Source organism: Poecilia latipinna, unplaced genomic scaffold (genome assembly GCF_001443285.1).
Source record: "Poecilia latipinna isolate Pla-1442-1.1 unplaced genomic scaffold, P_latipinna-1.0 Scaffold526, whole genome shotgun sequence".
NCBI classification, from domain to species: domain Eukaryota; kingdom Metazoa; phylum Chordata; class Actinopteri; order Cyprinodontiformes; family Poeciliidae; genus Poecilia; species Poecilia latipinna.
The window spans coordinates 272,658-292,929 of record NW_015113142.1 but is presented as its reverse complement, the minus strand read 5'-3'; the positions used below and the strand labels follow the sequence as shown (position 1 = coordinate 292,929).

Genomic DNA, 20,272 nt, shown 5'->3' with positions numbered 1-20,272 from the left:
GAGATGTGCAACAGCTGTGCAGAGAGGGGGGAAATAAGCAAAGCAGGAGAAAGGTATAAACAGTAACAGAAAGAAACATTAATCTAAGGAATAAATCTCATAAATGCTGAGAATAAATGAAGAAACACAAGGAGCAAACAAGATCTAAACAAATAAAGAAGAAAGATCAAAACATGAACCTAAATGAAAGCAAAAGTTGTAACACCTAAGGATAGTGACATAAATAGCTAAAAAAATCCATTAAACATTTATTTTTGAAAACTGTCATGTGCTTGATTGAAAATGAGTGAATAATGCCCAAATAAGACTAAAGAGCATCTTCAAAAGACCTTCATAAAAACAAAAACAAACAAAAAAAACTGATAGAGACTGTGGCAGGAAGTCTGACTTCTTAGAAAGAAAATAAATTCAGAGTGTCAAAAGATTTTTCCACTGGACTTCATCTTCTGGTAATATTAAAAAATCTCGCCACTTGCCATCTGTCTCGTTTTCAAAGCAGCTTATCAGTCCAATCCTGCAGCACATCGATACTTTCACTCATCACAGTTTCCATCTCTCAGCAGAAATATAAACATGATAATAACCTAACTATTATTTCTCTCTTCCCTCTTCTTCCCTGTTGTTTTGTCTATCCATCTTTTCACCTCTACATCTCCTCCAATCTCTTCATCATGTTCTCTCCTGTCTTCCTTCAAACCATCATCCTTCTCTGTGCTTCTTCCTCCTGTGTTGCATGTTTTTTTTTTTTTCCTACTCCATCAGGAGTCACACGCACCATGAAGGAAAGAGTAACCAAGCCCACAGCGATGGCCCAGGGCCGTGTTGCTCACATGATCGAATGGCAGAACTGGGGCATGCAGACGGTTGGCGCAGGAGGGCTGCCCCAGTCCCGCATCAGCACCCAAGAGCGGGAAAAGGAGCGGCGGGCGGAGAACGACGCCTACAGCGACCTCAGCGACGGAGAAAAGGAGGCTCGGTTCGCTGCAGGTGAGGTGCAAGCACACAGCCAGAGGGCAGACAGAGTCCCGGGCTTGTTAGCTGTTATCAGCAGCATTATGCGCTCATTAGGCAAACATTTAGCCAATTAAATGTGATGCATGTCTCAATTCTGACCTGGGTCTGTTCTTTTGACCTCTGACCTCAGGCATCCTGCAACAGTTTGCAATCTCGGAGGCGACGCTCTTGGCGTGGTCGTCGATGGACGGGGAGAGCCCGCGGTCGGGTTCAAACCAGGGCAGCGTGGCTCACCTGAGCGAGGTCAACCAGGAGAGCATCACCAGTCGAGGTAAAACTCAGCAGAAAGCAGCTGGTAGGACAGGCAGGTCGAGGTAAAACTGCCAGGATACACAAAACCACGTTCAGACCTGCTGCTGTCGGAAAAATGAAAATAAAAATACCGCAGTGAATATCTGCATGATGGTTTTGTTGTTGTTGTTGTTGTGTGGAAAATAAACTGATCTAATAAAGTTTGTAGCAACAAGAGTTCAAAGTGATTTACATCAGAAAAGCATCATGCAGTCACTAATTATGAAAGAAGCAATAATGACATCATCAAAATCATCAAGCAAATACATGTCAAATAAATTGATCAATGACTTTACTAATCAAAGGAGGTGAGTTTTTAGGCTTTATTTAAAGGAACTCAGGGTTTCAGCTGTTTTGAAGTTTTAAGGAAGTTTGTTCCTAATTTGTGGAAGCTGGATGCTGCTTCACCATGTTTGGTTCTGGTTCTGGTTCTTCAGATCAGAACCAGAACCTGAGAGGTCTGGAAGGTTGATACAACAACAACAACAACAGATCTTTAATGTATTTCAGTGATTTCTAAACTAACATTAGTATTTTAACGTCTATAAATTTTCTTTCGGTTAATTCTTCGTTTGGTTTTAGTTGTTTACTTTCTCAGCAAAGCTTTCTGTGACATTCATCTTCAAATGTGCAGCTGAAAGAAGAACTTTCTTTACATTTACATAAAAAAAAGAAAAATTTTGCTTGAAACTTCAAATTTTAAACCTCTCCCTGCATCACTGATAAGGTTGTGGAGTCTTCAATGCTTCCAAGTGTGTTTTTTTATCTGAAAATTTCTCTCCCTGTGGCCATGCATTTATGAGTGAAATTTGAGATTAAAGTTTTTAAACCATCCCAAGGCTTGAGGGATTATTGCATTTGCCTCAGATCATTCAGGGTTTTTTTTTTTTTTTTTGTAAAACATGTCTGTTGCTGTTTTAACTCCTCAGCGTTAACACGTATCTTCTCCTGAGAGAATGAGAGCAAAAAAAGTGTTTTATGTCAAATTCTGCAGTTTGACTGACTGCTTCAGTAGCAACTGGGAGCTTTTGTCATATCACTCCACTTGGAAGCATTTCTGCTCAATCTTTACAAACCCTTGTTTGTAAATCTCAATAATTAAGAGTCTTTGCTGGAACTAGAAACCTGCAGCATGACTTAAAGACATCCTTCTCACGATGTGGTTCTTGTTCCTTCTCACATCTGTTCTTGGAGCTCCAGTAGCAGCTGCTGCATTTTTAAATCTTTCCAGATCAGATATTACACCAGTCCTCAGCAGAGGTGTGGCCTCACACGTACGTCTCCCAGGGCCACTACTGCCTCTCGTCCTCCGACGCCTGGGAACCGACCAACAGCGACCCTTCGGGCGTGGCGTCTCCCCCTGCTGGTTCCTACATCATGGGGACGGACGGCTACGACGGGCAGGCGGCGGCTCACTTCCTGTCCCAGCAGCAGCAGCAGCAGCAGCAGCAGTACAACCTCCAGCAGCTGCAGCAGCTCCAACAGATCCAGCAGTACCAGCATCAGCAGCTCCTGCAGTATCAACAACAACAGGTGATTAATGCAGAGCAGGTGGACTCTCAGCGGTGAGCGCACGGCGCTGCCAGGAGGAACATTTACCGGGGAGAGACTATATGTGGCTTGGGTTTAGTCCAAGTCACGGTTATGACGCATGAAAGGAGTGCATCAGGCCCTGATTGAAGTAGTGGTGCAAATAGTTTAGCAGTTTTATGATCCGATCTGACCGCATCTTAAAAAATGTTCAAGTTGAGTCAGCTAGGAAAATAAAAGGAGACACTAGGATGTCTGCAGAGCTGAGCTGCAGTCTTCAAAATAGGGACATTTTTCAAGGACACTGGGAGTTATTTTGAACAGATTCAGTACATTGCAAATGTATTCAAATCCAATGAACTTTTGCACAACTTGTGATGTTGCAACCATAGGATATAAACTTTTATCCGATTATCTGACACAAAGTGATACATAGTTGAAGAGTGGGAAAAAAAAATGGTTTTAAAACAAAAATAATTTGTGCTTTTATGTTTGGCCCTCCTGAGATAAAACTTCACAGAGCCACCTTTTGCTGTCGGTATTTTCAGGTTTATCTCCATTAGCTGTGCTCTTTTTTTAAAATTCAACCTCAGTCGGGTTGGATGAGAAGATTTGACGATCATCAGTTAGATACAGCTCTGGAAAAAATTAACAGAGCACTGCAAAATGATCACTTCCCTGCTTTTACTCTTCATCTTTGAGTAAAATGAACATCATTCTTTTATTTTATGAACTACTGACGACATGTCTCTGAAATTCCAAGCAAAAATGTAGGATTTATTTGCAGAAAATGAGAAATGGTCAAAATAATGAAAAAGATGCAGCAAAGAAATGCAAAGAAAACAAGTTCATATTTGTTTAGAGACAACAATATTAATGTTTTAACTCAGGAAGAGTTCAGAAATCAATATTTGGTGGGATAAGTAGGAGGTTTTCAATGAGGTTCAGTAAAGTGCTCTCTTCATTGTTTCTCCAGAGCTGTATTAGTCTCAACTCTAACATATGAATATACAAGTAAAACTGTTGATTTGATTGACAAAAATAATATTTAAGCCCACAACTATAATGTTGAAGTTTCTATTTCCACAGTCTACAGGGCCACATAAAAACTTAAGGCGGGTAAATGGAAACGTTTTACTAAGTTTGATGAATTTATTCCTCTTTTAGGTGACAATAAGCAGCTAATCCAATTCCCTTTGCTTTCCCTCACATTAAATTAAATTTTCTGGTCATCATCACATCTTGTGTGTTTCCAGGCTCTGGAGCACCGGCTGCACAGTGCCAACCACTCTCTGCAGGCAACACCCAACAGCACCATCCACAGCCTGGTTCACCAGGTCCACCCGCCGCTGGTTGATCTGTGGAACACGGGGCAGATGGAGGCCTATCAGGCGGAGGCCGGAGGCTACATGGGCGTAGCGGCGGTGGTGGAGGCGGGCCTGTGTGTGCCGGCGGGGGAGGAGGTGGTGGGAACCGAGCACTCCCCGCTGCTGGAGCAGCAGGAGGAGGAGCAGTTCAAGGTGAGGACAAAATGTGGCTTTTCTGCACGATTTTCTCCTCAGGAATCGAAGGCTGACTTTGTCTGAGCCGAGGCTGGGAGCGACCACACGGAGGGTTTATCCAATTAACTCTGAGTTCAGCTTAATTAGTTAATCTAATCACTTCATTACAATATTCTAGGAATTCGCAGTTGAAATATTTGCCAGTGATCAAGGTTAAGCACTAATTGCTCACCTATTATTTTATGCGCTTAGATGTAACAACTGCAGAAAGAGCAAATTTGAATGCTGAGGGTGAGAAGGTTGATTAGTTTGTTCACAACTTGCAGGGGTTTTCTGTTTTCACCCACAGGCCTCAAGTTCATAGCATTTTTTTCTATTTTACATCCATAAATCATATTTATAAATTTTTAATTTCACTGTTTTAATCTGGGGTGCACTGAACTGCTGCTGCCCATTTCTTCTTTTAAAGATTAAACCACTCCAATATCATTCTTAGTCATGCTGGGGTTTTTTTTAATTAATTTGACAAAATGGTTAAAATTTTTCTCTAGATAATTTCATTTCCAGTAACATTTGTTCCTCTTGTCCCAGCAGGGGTTTTTAAAACGATGTACTTAAAAATAGCTTCCTAGAATAATTTTTTAGGATGATCAGTTCAGTACATTGTTTGAATAGATTGTGAATTGTTGCAGTATGGTTTTTTTTAGACGTAATACCAGCCAATTTCATTAAAAACTACTTAAAATGATATTATTTTGATCACGCTACTGCAATCTCAGACTAAAAATGTAAAAAATGAAAGTTTGAGCTAATTTAATCAGAAAGAAAATTGCCCTCAAGCCGTTCTGTGAAGGCTTTGGATGCTTCTTCAAGAACTATAGTGAACAAACAGCATCATGGAGACTAAAAACATTGTTAAACCATGGCTGAGTTATAAAACAACATCTCACACTCAGAATGCTTCAGATGTCCAGTTCATGTGACCAAGATGCAACCTTTAGATTCTCATGCTAAAACGTTATCATTGTGAAACACGGTGGTGGCAACATCATGCTGCGGGAGTGCTCGTCATCAATGGGGAAGATGAAACTGGTCAGGAATATGTTTGGAGCTAAATACAGAACAATCCTAAAAGAAAATCAATTAGAGGCTTTAAAAGACAATTAAATGGTTTAGGTTTAAGCATATTCAAGAGACAGAATGACCTAGTCAAAGTACAGATAAAATCCAATTAAGAATCTACTTTTTTCTCTCCACAGTTAAGCTCAACTTTGTTTATTCTATTGTTTAAAATAAGTAATAAATAAATAAATAAATAAATAACCGTGAGGTTTCTCTCTGCACCTGTTCAAATAATCTGTGGCACAACAGCTGCTGGTTTGGGTCTGAGCACGCTGACTCCTTCGCCTCTGTCCCGATCAGGAAGAAGACATAATGCTGGCCCTGGACCAGGAGTCGGCCATGTTGACTCCGCCCACGCAGCAGGGAGATGCCTCTGGAGGCAGTAGTCCAGGGCAACCGCCAACTGAGCCAATCACAGAGCGGAAGGCCTCCGATGTCACCTCTGGTCTCATCCAGACGCTGGAGGAAAAGGAAGAGGAAGAGGAGGAAGAGGAGGCTGGGCCACCTGCCTCCATGGCCGCCAACTGAGCTCCTGATGGTTTAGACTCCTGAACACAAACTAACCTGGGAGTCGGCGAGGGACGAGCAACATACAACAATATATATCTATTAATCCGTTCCTTTTCAGGTATCAAAAACTTTTCGTTTTAAAGGTGAATTCCTTAAAATGACTCACAACCAGACAGGAGCTCATGCAACAAAGGACACCTCTGTCTTTGTAAGCCTTACACCCCGAAGGTTTGAAAAATAGAGTTAAAACAGAGCAGAAGAGGAGGAGGAGGAGGAGGAGGAGGAGGAGGGGGAAGAACATTTCCAAAGGGGGGAAAGAAACCAGACTGTGATGAAGAGGAGGGGAATGGAAACATGCATGCTTTTTCTTTGAAGACCAACAACTCAAACCTGTCTTTGTCTTATGATGAAAATAAAAATCTAACTTACATTAGCATAATAAGAGGAACAATTTTTGTAATAAAGCAAAAAAAAAAAATGAACAGCAAGCGATGTGTGATGAGATCTCACAGGTTTCCTGAAGGAGAGCTGCTCTGTTTACAGCCCTGACTTAACGCGTTCTTCATTTCTTTCTCTTGGATCAAACACGTGCACCCTAATACAACAAAAAGCAACCCGAGCAATTTCACAGAGGAGTCTCAGCATTTCGGTGAAATGCAGTTTAACTCGTCTGAAATCCATTCTCCTGCGACTTTGTGGCACAACCCGGGGGCGAGCCTGCTCTGCTGACTGCACACACCCAACCCTGCACAGATAAGGATTGTACTGTAAGATAGCGAGCTTCCTACTCTGTCTCTCTGTATGCATGTCCTTCAGAGTACCACAGAGTACCTGTAACTCTACAGCACTGTAAAAGACTTTGCACTGAACCGTTCCAATCCCAAGGTGGGAGTTCCCCGACGGAGACGGCTGCGTACACGACTTTAGTTGGGTTTTTCCTTGTTGTGAAATATGTTTTTTTTTTTTTGCACTAAAGCAATCCAGCAGATCAGAGTTTGCCTTTGGACTGTTGGCTCGTTCCCCGCTCTGACAAACCAAAACCACCCGAGCCGCTTCACGATGCAGGAACACTCAGCTGCTTTGTTTTTCACACAGATCCTGACACACAGAGGATGTTGACCACTATTCTGAATGTACTGGACGACTGCGGGGGGTGGGAGGGTCGCCTCCTGGTCACTCAGAGCCACTCCGTACACACGGACACGGGAATATCTAAATTGTAACCAGCAATAGGCAGAGGAAACACTTGCCTTCCAAATGAAAAGAAAAAAAAAGACACAGAAAAGACCAGTCCAGCTCTGTCGTTAAGATGTAAATACAGTATGTAGTAATTGCCTCTCAGTCACAGTCACGGCTGTTCTTTTGCAGTATGATTTCTTTATTTTTCTACGCCTCTCGGGTCCCAATTTATTTTTTGGGGGGGACTGCGCTGAAAGCTTGCTCTGTTTTTGTTTTGTTGGTTTTGTTTACTGCTGCACAATTAAACATGAAATGGACCGAGCAATCGATCAGACTGGAAACCAGTTGGTTGAGCTCAATCAGGTAACAGGACTGAAGACTGGAGGTGAAACGAGACTGGTGTCTTCCTGTTCATCGTTACTACTGTGAAGCAGCTGCCTGGGAGTGTGGTAGTGATGTGTGAGGAGAATTTTTGTTTTTTTATTTTATTTTCTTTCAGTGATTTTGTTTTTTTTTGTTTTGCAATTAAGAAAGAGTGTACGTTTTCCCAGCAGGAGTGGGAGCCGAACAGCGGCGGCGAACTCTCTGCTCGCGTCTTTTTACCGTCTGGGGAACACCTTCTCTCACTTTGAGGACTGTGCAAGACACTTTGACGACAAAATCTGGAGTTTATTGACTTGAATGAATTTATTTATTGAGTGCTTCTTTATGCAATGTCGAGGGACAATATTTATTTTTCTACTGCCTTGTTGAGATCCCTTCCAGTATAAGTTAGGATAGGTGTCAGGGCTGTAACACAGACGTGTTTTGTTCTGGTTTTGAGACCGATAGGTTGGCAGCTCCTAACGTGAAATAACTGAACACTGCCTTGCAAAACTATTTATGACCCTTGACGTTTTTCACAGTTTACACCACTTTCGTGTGTTTTAGTGGGGTCTTATGTCAAAGATCAACACTAACTAGTGCACAATTAGTGATGTGGAACAAAAACAGAAAATGAATTTCACAAACTTTGAACATACTGGAAGCTGAAAGGCGCAGCAAGCAGTTGCTACACTTACGTTCTGTCTTTAGATTCGCTAAGCTGGAAATCCTGAAAAATTTGGTGCTGCAATTGAAGCAAAAAATGGTTCTACAAAGCATTGCATGCCACGCTTTTAAGTGCATCATGTTCAACCATGCACTAGTTTGAGTTTATTTATCCCATAAAATAAAAAGAAAACCCACACTGACATGGGTGCCGAATACTTTTGCAAGGCCTCGTAGACTGAAACCTAGTTTGAAAAGCTGCAAGAACGTCTTTAGAGAACTCAAACCCATTAACAGAACGTCTTTTACGCTGTGACGCACATTAATTTATTTATTGAACAATTACTTGGTAGGGAGAAACACCTTGATGCTGTACAGAGGCTGTTACTTCATGTAGATAACTCATTTAGGAGCAGTATCTTTTTTTCTTTTAGTTTAAGACATAATAAAGTTGAAAGGTTGATGCTTTTGTTTGAGACGAAAGCCTCACAGCGTATTTGGGCTCGACTGTTTGCTTTTAAAAACAGATATTTCATAGAGGAAGACACTGATTCTCTTTGAGTTTTCTTGTTTTTTTCCCCTTTTTTTTAATAAAAAAAAAAAAACCTTTGTTGATCTCGATGAATGAATGAAGAGATAACATGAAACCAAATATACTTCTGTGGATGTTAAAGGTTTACCAATCATGTCTTTAACTTCATTTGGTTTCCTCCTGTTTTCGTGTAATTGCCACTGCCGTCTCCGAGGAGTTTCAGTAACTTTTCTGCAGGCAGGATGGTCAAATATCTGCCTCCGACCTTCTGCCTTTCTCACTCTCTTCCTCTCTGTCCGTTCTGTATACTTGTATCCGTGCGTATGTCTGTGTACAGTTAAAAAGAAAAAAAAAAATGTCCGCTGTCTTTCCGGAAAAATTCACTGCCTGGAACAATAAACTTTTCACATCAGTCCAAGAGGGTTTTGAAGCCCTCGATGCATAAAATTTGGAGTTGTGTGGCGAGAACGGCTGTATTAAAAAAAACAACAACAAAAAAAAAAAAACGCTGTATAAAATCTGATGGCTTCTGTAAAACGTCTGCATAAAACTGGATTTGTCTTAAACGAGGCAGTGTGACTGATAACACACCTATGCATGCTTGTAGGACGGTTCTCACAGGTTGGCTCTTCCATGTGGTTTCCCCTCCCTCTTCTGTCCACGGCTCTCTCTTTCTCTCCCCCTGCACGACGCAGCCTCCTTCACCTTCTCCGGCTCTTCTACCCGTCTCCTTTTATTTTCCTCCTGGTGGAGAAAGAGCAAATAAACAGACCAAACAAATTGTCTTTTTTCTTTGTGGATATGTGTGGGTCTCTTTTCACAGGCTGTAAATAATTACAATCTCAGGGGTTTCCTGTATCCTCTTGAGCTTTAACACATTTCTGTTGTTTATCTGTTTTCTGTCTCTCCGCGTCTTATTTGTGACTGACAGACACACCAGAAGAGAAGCCGACAAGCAATAGGCAGCAGTGTAATCTGTGCTTCTCCAAAAGCCCTCCTCTCCCGGTCCTTATCAGGAATTGTGTGCCAGGAGAATATAAACAACAAATGCCCTCCGTTGGGATAAACTGCTTATTTGCTGAAGCTCACAGAGGACTCGGCGCCTGAAACACATTGTTGACCTTCACAACACAGAACTGTTTATACACTCGAAAGCTGGAAGTGATGTGGTGGTATTTACTTACCTCATTGACTGCTGGAGGTCCATCAAGTTGGTTAATGAGTTTACATAGAGTTACATAAAATGTAACCAAGCTCGCTTTAGCTCTAGGCTACCAGAGGTAGAACTTTTCAGACTCACTTTTTGTTTGTTTTGCTTTTTTGTTGTTGAAAACTTAATAGAGGTGAAGGTTTCCTGTCCAAGCTCTTGTGCATCTAAAGCTGAAGGACAGTTGTAAAGAGAGTGTAGTTTGGGTTAATCATAATCGGTTTTGTGATATTTAGTAATGTCATGTTTCCCTAATGCTAACCGCACATTTCCTGTAACGAACTGAGGTGGCAAGATGGCACTTATGAACAGAAACCGTTCAGACGGCTAAAGCCTCATTTAATTTTTATGATTTGTTCTGAAATATTCCAGTAGGGGGCAGTGAATCGAGGGTTGAAGTTTACCTACCTAAGTTTACCTACCTAAAGTGTAACCTCTATGGGATGGAAGGGTGAAACATGAATGTGACCCCGTTAAGATAATTCTCTTTTTGTCTGCATATGTTCTTTACATCTAATGGCAAACTGAAAGCTCCTGCCACAGATTGAGGGTGTTGAGGTGAGCCCACATATTTTACACCCCTGGATCCTCGTCAGGAGGTCATCAGTCACAGACGCAGAGTGAGCTGTAAGAGTGAGACGCCATTGCAGATTCAGATAATGATACGAGGAGGTTGGAGAATAATTATTTTGCCTGAGGACGGTTAATAAGCCACGCCCCATTTGGCTCCACAATCCCATCTGCATGCTCTGAGAGCGCACACAGGCTCTCTCGGGGGTGACAAAATGCGGCAATTTGAATTCAGAGAACCAACGTCATTTGCGTCTTCTTCTCCATCCACAGCAGCAACCATCATGGCTTAGAAATCTTCATGTTATTTTCAGGAGTAGATTTTTTTTTTTCTTTTTAGAAAAGTAGGTAATAAACAACGGTGGACAGCAGAAGAAATGTCACTAAATATTTGCAATTTGCAGCGCACCAACTCAGCTCTAAATAACTCAAATTAGTTAATAGACAATATAAGAATTTATTCATTTTTTTTACAAATTAGAAACTTGTAACAATGATTTGAATATTTAACATATAAGGTGAATTTATTTTAGCTTATTAAATGTGCTTTTAAAAAAATCAATTAACTTTAAATGCATGATCTCTTTGACCATTTGGCCAAATTAAATCAGTTTTTAATCAATTCATTATTGCACAGTTCATAGCTGTCAGTATAGCTCACATGTACATAATGAACTGAACGGATTCATCTCCATCCACCTCGGATTTGGACGGAGGCGAAACATCTGTGATTTGTAGCTGTTTGCAGTTCAAAGGAAACAGGAAGACACCTGAGACTCAGAAGTGAAAAAGTGAGATTTCTGTGAAAATAGAACAAAATAAAAACTATCCAGGACTAAATGTTTCAAGACGGGTTCGTGTAAACCAGTTCGTCCCGGTGGCTGAGAGTCGTTAAGGGCTGCAGGAAGCTCGACTCCTCCGTTCAGACTGTTCTGTCTCTGACGAGAAGGAGTGAAATCACACAAAAAAAAAGTAAAGTTCCTTCTCCACATTTCCTCCCTGGCTCTCTTACAATTGTTCATCCGACTCCTCGCTCTCCCTCTCCTCCTGCAGGGAGGACAGTGTGAGGACTGGGCTCGTATGCGACACGGGGGACACGGGAGGCGACGGGGAGGATGAGGAGGAGGAAGTTGAAGGGGACGCAGCCTCCTGAGACACTCCTTCTGCTCCTCTCGCCTTGGCGGAGCTCCCGCTGCTGCTCCCGCTGCTGCTCCCCGCGCTGCCGGGAGGCGAGGGGACCGCTTCAGACCCGGGAGCTCCTCTAAGAGATGGAGTCTTTCCCCGGGAATTGTCCCTGGACTCCCTCCTCAGCATCTCGCTCTCTCTTCGGCTCCCCTCTCCCCACAGGTCTCTGTCCCGCGTGGGTGAGGAAGCGGCGGAGGACGAGGGAGGCTGATGCTTCTTGGTTTTCCTGCTGGCGTCTCTGAAGCTGGCCAGAGGGGGACGAAGCCGCACGCCGCTGCGAGTCGAGCCCTCTATGGCCTTCTGCAGCTGTAAGATGAGGGAAAAGTAAAAGAGTTTGAATCCCCACGGAGAAGAATCGGGAGGCAACAGTGAAAATATGTGATCAGGAAAGTGAGCATCTGAACAGATGAGGGGTGAGATTTTTATGTATTTCAGTAACTTGATTCAAAAAGTGAAAGTCATATGCCATACACAGGAGATTAGAAGTGAAAATGGAAAAATAAAAACATGCACAATATGAATTTTGCACAATAGATCCCCTTTAAACTAAATTACTCAAATAAACTACCTTTCTGATCATATTCTCACTCACTGAAATGTACTTGTAAAGCATGAGGCTCCACAGCTGCCCACAAATCATCAGAGCTCACTCCGATGCCACACGACCACGAAAGGCGACAAAAGAACGATGCGGATAAGCAAAGCGGAGTGACTTTACCTCTTTGAGTGCCACGACTCCCACCAGCTTCCCGATGCTGGTGACGTAGGCGTGACTGAGACCCAGCAGGGAGAACAAAGTGTGTGTCTGAGTAACGACAGGGAGGAGGACACACACGACCCAGTTAGTGATAAATAAGATGCGCAGTGACAGTTTTGGCCCTGCGTGACTGAACTGCTAAACAATTTGTTTACAGGTAAAACACATCATATGACAGCATTAAGTTCATTTAGCGTTCTCCTGACAGCGTTTTCAGTGAACAGCCTGTGGTACAAAAAGCCTTCCTTCACTTTCCCCCACCTTCACAAAACCGTCAGGAAAAAAAGAGGCATGCACTCCCCATATCATCTCCACCTTTGGTACCAAACTTTCGGTTTTGTTAACAATTTGTTTCATATTTCTTATAGATTTTGAAAAAAGATTGATTCATTTGATTATTATTATTTTTTTATTTTTAACTCAAAAACTTTAAACGTCTCTGAAGCAAACACAGCTTCGTGCAAAAGTAACAAAATACTTTTGTAATATTGAAATGCTGCGATCGGTTGGTTTCCACATTCTTTAGTTTTATTTAGACTTTTGTCACTTTTTCACTCGGTTTATGGCAATAAATTGTTCAATCCAAATGCATATTATTTTTCACATGTTGTAACTTTCAGCCAGTTTTACTGGAATTTTATCTGAAAGACCAACACAAATCAGCACATATTTATAAAGCAGATGATTGATTCTCAATGTTTTTGTTGGTTTCTTCTTTTTTCTACAGCTAAATTAGTGAGCTTAAAAGTTTATATATAGTGTGACATAGATTTATTTTCATAACATTTGAGTTGGTAAAACCCAGTTTTCTCCAAGATAATACCTGCAAATCTTGTGAAGTAAGTCTGAGTGTGGCTCATTACTTTGAATAAAATAACTCAAGTTCACTCAGATTAGATCAAGAACTTCTGTTATATCAAAATCTAAAAATATGTTTCACTTTTACAGGAAGTAATGTGAATCGTATCCAGAGCAACTTATTTAACCTAAGAGCTCCGAACAGGTCCAGTTCGCCGACGTCTTTTCTGTGTTCTGGTTTGTGATTAAGAAATGTTTTATTTTTTTAACGTGTCAATTTTCTCTCAATTAAACAGTTTCAATTGACAAAAGAGGAGCTTTGAGGGTTTTTGTTGCCTAATAAGTTTACATTTGTGTCCTAAAAGTTGGTGTGAAAATGCACAGCTTTCCTTCATGCATGGGGTTTTCGCAGCTCTTGCCTTGTGCAACGACGTCCTTTCCACCAGCTGAAACGGGGAGGGGTCTATGCGTATCTCCTCCATGTCGACTGGTTTGTCCAGCTCTTCCTCTTCCCAAGCTTTGATCTGAACCAGCCAATCACAAAGCAGAGAGACACACACAGATTATTGATCTGGTTTGTTGGCTCTTTGCTAGCTGTGTGGCCGGTGAATCAGTGTCGTACAGCACCTCCTCGGGGGACATGGTGTCAGTGAGTGGAGGAGGCACGTCTTCCTGAAAGAGAAAGGAGGAACAGATGATGGACCGGCCAGTGAGCAGTTTGAGCACATAATGAGATACCCCTGGTGGTTTCAAGGTTTCAGCTGATGCAGAGATGTCAGTCCTTGTTTTACATGCTTCATGCTGCACTCTTCTCACATTAGTGAGGCTGGCTCATGCTGCCAGGCTGGACTGATAACCCCATCTTTGCTGCCGCTGCCAGCTTGACAGCAGATCACCGATGCCCTGCTGCTTTGAGCTGCTAACGTCAAAGTGATGTGTGTGCGTGTCCGCTGATCTTAAGGAACCTGAGTTTCGGTCTGGCCTGACGAGGACGACGACGAGAAGAGTCTCTGAAGGGTCCTCCTGACAGACGACAGCTTGCGTTTGTCTGAGAACACAAGAGGGAGACGCGTGTCAGAGAGGACAGACTGACGTGTGACGGACGAACTGGTGGAAATGCCGTTTCACCTGATCCTGTGTGGTTGGTGGCCGGCTCCTGGGGGCCTGGGGCCGGGATGGGTCCGTTACATCCTTCTTGCACAGGAGAGACAGCCTGAGGGTTGCAACATGATTAGTTTGTGTTTGGTCAATTTAGGGGCCAAATCAGGTGATGCTAGGTGTTCAACATTGTGTAATTTTCTAATTAGACATTGTAAATGTATTTTTTTTACATTTTGTCCCCTCACAACCACAGACTTCAAAGTATTTCCTAAAGTATTATACTGCCTCAAAATAGTCCAAAGTTGTGAAGTTGAGGGAAAACAATGCATGGTTTGGCACATATTTGCATTCACCCCCTTTCACTGATACCCCTGAATAAAATTACCCTTAAGAAGTCATCTAAATCAGTGTTAGGTGCATGTTCATTGCATTTTTTTTAACAAAATCATTCTTAGATAATGAGATTTTAGTCTGCTCAGTTCAGTTCTGCCTATTCAGAATGAGCTGTTTTGAGCATCTTGTCCATTTAAATCCAAACAAGCTGCTCCTGGCCACGCCCCCCAACTCAACGTTTACGTTGGGCGTCAAAATGGCTGAAAACACATGCGCAATTATACAGTGAGGCATCTTTAAAAAGCAGAAGCAGAGCCTTCTGCACAACCAACAAGAACGCAGTTAAGTGGTTTCAGGATGGTAAGTCAACAGCAAAACACTTGTCTTTTCCAGCAGCCATTGTGCAGCACTTAGAACAGCAATGGTCCGTTCACACCAAACGAGTTTTGAGCATCAGGCACGACTGGTTTACATTCAAAGTCTGTGTGGAGGCGCATTCAGGGCTGTTGCGGCGCATTTCTTGTGTCTAGCGTGGCGCAATTTGAACCGTCTGGAGCGTTTGACGTGTCAGGAGCGTCCAACGTATTCGACAAATAGGCTGGCAATGGAAAACAACGACTAGAGTGATTTTGATGTGTCTGACGCGCCCTCAACACCCCCTCAACATGCCTCAACATAGACTTTGAATGTAAACCAGATACACCTGACGTGCGAAATGCTAGGCGTAGCAAAATATGGAGCGTCTGCATCCAAAGTGCACACGCGTCGAACTTTAAGGGTTTGACGCGTTTTTTTGCACATGTAACATGTTTGGTGTGAACGCACCATAAAACCAGCTGACCAAATTGTGCTGGAGCTTCACTTGGGTTGCTAGGTGATGGGCTGGGCTCAGTTTGTGGTTGCTAGGTAACGGCGCAGTACCCGTTGATTGACAGGTAGGATATGGGCTAACTGCAACCATACAAAGACACGGCCACTTACATAAATTGCCAGGTCTGACAGGAGAGCTTTAATCAGAGAGGCAGCCAAGAGCACTTTAAAAGATTACAAAAATTTCTGGCTCCTTATCTCAGAATATAAATAACTTAAGGTTTAAAAGTTTTGCACAAGCAATGTATTCTTTAGACCTTGTCACTGCTTTCTTCTCCCTCCTCATCCACGAAACTGAAGGACTCCCAGCTGAGTTTGGAGCCTTGGCCTGGTGAACTGGAACCTCTTTCAAAGACTCGTCTTTCTGGAGAGAGCCACCAGTCTAAGACAGCCTGAAGCTCCGTCCTCTCAATCGAGCCAAGAAGGATCATGGATTCTGCAGGAAAGCAAAACATTTTTTTATAAAAGTATTGACTTTACTCTCATGGCTGTGAGAGGAAAGTTACCTTGGCGGAGCATAAAGCCTGGAAATTGACTAAAGGTGAATCAGACTGAGCTTTATGGAGAGAGCACGGATTATGGCTTGTCTAATACTTTAACACTAAGCCTTTAAAAGGAAAGTGTGGGTCGCCTTACCTTTAGAGTCAACCAGCGGGATCGTTTTCAACGTTGTGCTTTCCAACAGGTGGTTTAATTCCCGAAAAGTGGATTGGGAGGACAAGAATTTCACTTTGCGCACCATGATGTCCTCCACGAAGATGTTATACTTGCTGTGAAAAGAAAAGCAGCCACACTACAGTAAACGCCGTGCTTCTTTCAAAGCCTGACTACGCTGACATAAAAGCCCCAGACGTCACCTGATGTGCCCGAGAGCCAGCTCAGGCAGGTAGGGCAGCTTCTTGACCTGGATGATGGAGTCGTACAGAGACGGCTGCAGACCCTGGGCCACCATGTTGGCCAGGATGACCGCCACCATCATGGGTAAGATGTGGGAGATTTGACCAGTCAGCTCGAAGCAGATTACCGCCGTGGAGACCGTGTGAGTGACGGCGCCCGTCATGGCCGCCGCTCCTATCGCAAACCAGAGCAAACCGTGATAAACTTGACATGGAAAAGCGGCATTTAGATTGTGAAGGAATTACACATCGGTAACATTTGTTCAAACTATTTAAAAGCATTTATTCAGAGCGTCACATTTTTATCTCAAATTTTTTAACAAGGTGCACCAGAGATAGTTAAATGCTGCGAACTTTTGAAGATTTTAGTAAAAAATACAGATTTGACAAAATAGAAATCTGAAACATTTTTTAGTGGTACAAATACAAATCAATTCACCGTCATGAACAAGTTTGTTCACTTTAGTAGATTTTTGCATCTTTGCACATTTTAAATAGTTCAGGTCATTAAATACATTAATTTATTAAGGGGAAAAATATCCTAGCCAAACCTTGTTTTATGTCAAGTGAAGAGTATTTGTGTAGCACATTTCAGCAAATTTATCTGATGATCAAAAAGTTATGATATTTATTAGTCGAAGTGAAATTTGACTGTCTTAATGGCAAATGGTTCATATCACTAAATATAAATATTATCCAAATAAAGTGTATAAATTCCAGGTTATTTAAAGAAAACTCTAACTTTGCCACTAAACCTCTTGAGACCTGCAAATCTCAGTGCGTAAATGTGAGGAGCAAGAGGCTAACCGATCACAGCGTAGCCTCCTGGCAGGATGCGGTAAACTATTCCATCGAACAGTATCCCGTTCGGGAAAAGAGTGGCCATGATCTCCCCGACGAGGCGGCCGAAAGCAGCTCCTTGAGGAGAGAGATAAGGCACGCTGGTAAAGACAAACTGAACAGAAGCTCAGCGTCAGATACTGCACTCGCGTTACGAAATCCTCTTACCCAAAATGAAGACCGGCATGAAGGCGCCAGAGGGGATAGGCATCGTGGTGGAAACTGCTGACATCCAGAACTACAGGACAAAGGCAGGATAAAGGTGGGATAAAGCCCAGTCAGTCCCAGCAGGTTTGCTGGTTTTAATTTATGTCGTTTCTTTGAATGCAACACCTCACACGCGCAGTGAAAAGGAAGGAGAAGATACCTTCATGACGAAGAAGAGGAGAAGGATGAGGAAGACACTGACATGAGGATGCAGCCAAGCGGCGGAGCGGCCGAGGCCGGGGGCAGCAACCGGGTCGGAGATTTTGGTCCAGGTGAAATTATCAAAAAGAGAGTTGATGCACTCTCTGGGCATCAGCTGTCAGAGCGGAGATATGAAGACAGGACAAATGGTCAGTAATAAAAGCCTTTTATTACATTAAAGATGACCTATTATGTTTCCTTGAACAGGTTAGGATTGGTAGGGGTATACAAAACATGTTCATTACAGTTTCTGCAGAAAATCCTCATGAGATTTTACTGAGCTACTTTCAGAATGAGCTGTTTTAAAGACTCTTGTCACTTCAAATCCAAATAAGTTGCTGCTGGCCACGCCCCCAAATCAACATTTACGCTTGCCTTTAAAACATCTTTAAAAAGCAGAAGTGGAGCCTCCTGCACAACCAACAAGAATGCAGCAAGTGGTTTCTAAATTGTAAGTCAACAGCAAAACACTTGTCTTTTCCAGCAGCCATTGTACAGCGCATACAGCAGTAAAACCAGCTCACTAAATGTGCTTGAGCTCCACTTGGGTTGAGCTCAATTGTGATTGCTAGGTAGCGGCGCAGTGCAGGTCAATGGTAAATCATCAAACGGGAGATTTTTGAAACAGCTCAGTTTCCAGACAAGAGTAAACGTTAACTTATTGCTAAAAAAAATGCGGCTAGGTAGTTTTTTTTAGAAGTAGAAATCCAATGGAAGAAGAGAAACATGCAAAAAGTGAATTTTGCATCATAGATCCCCTTTAAAGTCTTTCAAGTGGTTAAAACCGCTATGAAGCCTAGAGAAAGTGATGTGGTTTCAGTGTCTGGCTGCCTCCTGAACACATTCCTGTGGAGTTGTTTCAGATATGGATGCCCTCCCAGGAGGGAGGGAGAGAGGAAAAAGGAGTGGATGGATGGATGGATACCAACATTTTCAGCATTTCAATCTGTGTTTCTAATACGCACCTAATCAGCCCAACACTCTACCTTTGTGTCTCTGTTTTAGATAGAAACATAGTTAAAAATTAGAATGAAAACAAAAGTGAGTTTGCATCTCACCTCTCCAGCCATGAACTGCCCAAACCCAGGAGGAAACGTAAAGGTGGCGATGATCAGCGTCACCGCTCCTGGGTAGATCAAACGACTGCAACGCGTACACAAACACAGACTCATTAGGAGGAACATCGTATTCTCAGATACCAACTGCACTGCACATCATTTAAATTAGCGTCTGTTTGTAACCAGTGCCGACTGCATGAGTCTCCTGGCGCTGCAGCTCACTTCTCCCTAATGGTGAAGCCTCATGTTCCCTGACTGCATAGTCTCAGAGGATAAGTGAATCTCCCCATTGAGTGAATAACTGGGTGTAAGGTTGTTAAGGCTTTGCTTCTCTCCTGGCCAGTTTTGTGAGACTGATGAGTTTAGAGAGCAGAGCTGAGACACATTACGAGAAAATGGATCTCAATGCACAAATGGTTTCCGTTTCAGGGAAACCATTTGTGCAAGAATCACTGCAGTTTTAGAGCCGAGCGCCGCAGTCATTTGCAGCGCCAGGGAGAGCAACATCTGTACACTATGTGTGTGTGTGTGTGTGTGTGTGTGTGTGTGTGTGTGTGTGTGTGTGTGTGTGTGTGTGTGTGTGTGTGTGTGTGTGTTGGGATCTTACTGTTTGGTTAGAAAGCGTGTGAGAGCTGTTGGTCTTCTCATGAAGAGAACCACCTGTCTGTTTAAGTAAACAAAGAACGCTCCCAAAAAGCCGCAAGAGATCCTAAAACATGAAGAAAACTTCGAGTTTAAACGTCATGGACGAGTTCACCAAGAGTCCAAAGTCCATTTTATAACAACATATTAAGGTTAAATACTCAAAAATATAGTGTTTGCAACAAAACACACACGTACAGGTATTAAAAGCATCCTCACCCTATGATTGCAAATGCCGGTAACTCCTGCAGGTCAAAGGGGAAGTCCATCCTGAAGTTGGTTTTGAATAGAGCTGTGATTGTGACTGAGAAAAGTGGAACAAAAATAATTACATAACAAAAAAGAGTTAAACAATAGAGACAATTACAGCAAGCAGCTACTTCTCTACTCATTGCTATTTAGAGGACAATTTACACAATGAAGTTTGAAGTGAAGTTTTGATTATAGGGCAGCAAGCAGGGTTAGAAATAGACGTGGCAACGCAGCAGCTTCTGAAATTCAAGAGTGATAGTCTAGTGAATATTCAGCTCTGGAAAGAATTAAGAGCCAACCGCACTGAAGCCCATTGACAGCCTCCTGGTTTTTCAACCAAATGTTGATTTCTGAACTCTTCCTGAGTTAAAACATTAGCTTTATTGTTTCTAAATTAATATGAACTCATTTTCTTTGCATTATTTGAAGTCTGAAAGCACTGCATATTTTTTATTTTGACCATTTCTCATTTTCTGCAAATAAATACCAAATTTTTTGCTTCGACTTTCAGAGACATGTCGTCAGTAGTTCATAGAACAAAAAAGAATTTTACTCAAACATAAACCTATAAAAAGTGAGATCAGAGAAACTGATCATTTTAAGTGGCCTCTTGATTTTTTTTCCAGAGCTGCAGATAAAAGGTTTA

General features: G+C 42.4%; 2 protein-coding genes and 1 long non-coding RNA gene across 8 annotated transcripts in view; 1 reads left to right on the top strand and 2 right to left on the bottom strand.

The window, feature by feature from the left end:
- The window catches only part of fam131bb (family with sequence similarity 131 member Bb), a 28,889-nt gene extending 21,662 nt beyond the window's left edge, over positions 1-7,227 (top strand). For all 4 annotated transcript variants that reach the window (XM_015040786.1, XM_015040784.1, XM_015040785.1 and 1 more), the window contains 5 exons: positions 763-987; positions 1,145-1,285; positions 2,537-2,838; positions 4,092-4,355; positions 5,760-7,227. In XM_015040786.1, the coding sequence (XP_014896272.1) occupies positions 763-987; positions 1,145-1,285; positions 2,537-2,838; positions 4,092-4,355; positions 5,760-5,987 (1,160 nt within the window). In that variant the 3' untranslated portion in view covers positions 5,988-7,227. The remainder of the gene's footprint in view (positions 1-762; positions 988-1,144; positions 1,286-2,536; positions 2,839-4,091; positions 4,356-5,759) is intronic.
- On the bottom strand, positions 1,568-2,530 carry LOC106952588 (uncharacterized). Its single transcript, XR_001426017.1, has 2 exons — positions 2,431-2,530; positions 1,568-2,253 (listed from the first exon to the last, which is right to left on the bottom strand). It is a non-coding gene; the product is annotated as an uncharacterized LOC106952588 (long non-coding RNA).
- A 3,699-nt stretch (positions 7,228-10,926) lies between the features above and the next one.
- The window catches only part of clcn1b (chloride channel, voltage-sensitive 1b), a 39,212-nt gene continuing 29,866 nt past the window's right edge, over positions 10,927-20,272 (bottom strand). For all 3 annotated transcript variants that reach the window (XM_015040779.1, XM_015040778.1, XM_015040780.1), the window contains exons 9-23: positions 19,594-19,678; positions 19,340-19,441; positions 18,733-18,817; positions 17,634-17,789; positions 17,435-17,504; positions 17,234-17,344; positions 16,388-16,601; positions 16,167-16,300; positions 15,788-15,966; positions 14,355-14,439; positions 14,192-14,274; positions 13,854-13,898; positions 13,646-13,750; positions 12,390-12,476; positions 10,927-11,977 (exon numbers count right to left, since the gene is read on the bottom strand). In XM_015040779.1, the coding sequence (XP_014896265.1) occupies positions 11,495-11,977; positions 12,390-12,476; positions 13,646-13,750; positions 13,854-13,898; positions 14,192-14,274; positions 14,355-14,439; positions 15,788-15,966; positions 16,167-16,300; positions 16,388-16,601; positions 17,234-17,344; positions 17,435-17,504; positions 17,634-17,789; positions 18,733-18,817; positions 19,340-19,441; positions 19,594-19,678 (2,024 nt within the window). In that variant the 3' untranslated portion in view covers positions 10,927-11,494. The remainder of the gene's footprint in view (positions 11,978-12,389; positions 12,477-13,645; positions 13,751-13,853; positions 13,899-14,191; positions 14,275-14,354; positions 14,440-15,787; positions 15,967-16,166; positions 16,301-16,387; positions 16,602-17,233; positions 17,345-17,434; positions 17,505-17,633; positions 17,790-18,732; positions 18,818-19,339; positions 19,442-19,593; positions 19,679-20,272) is intronic.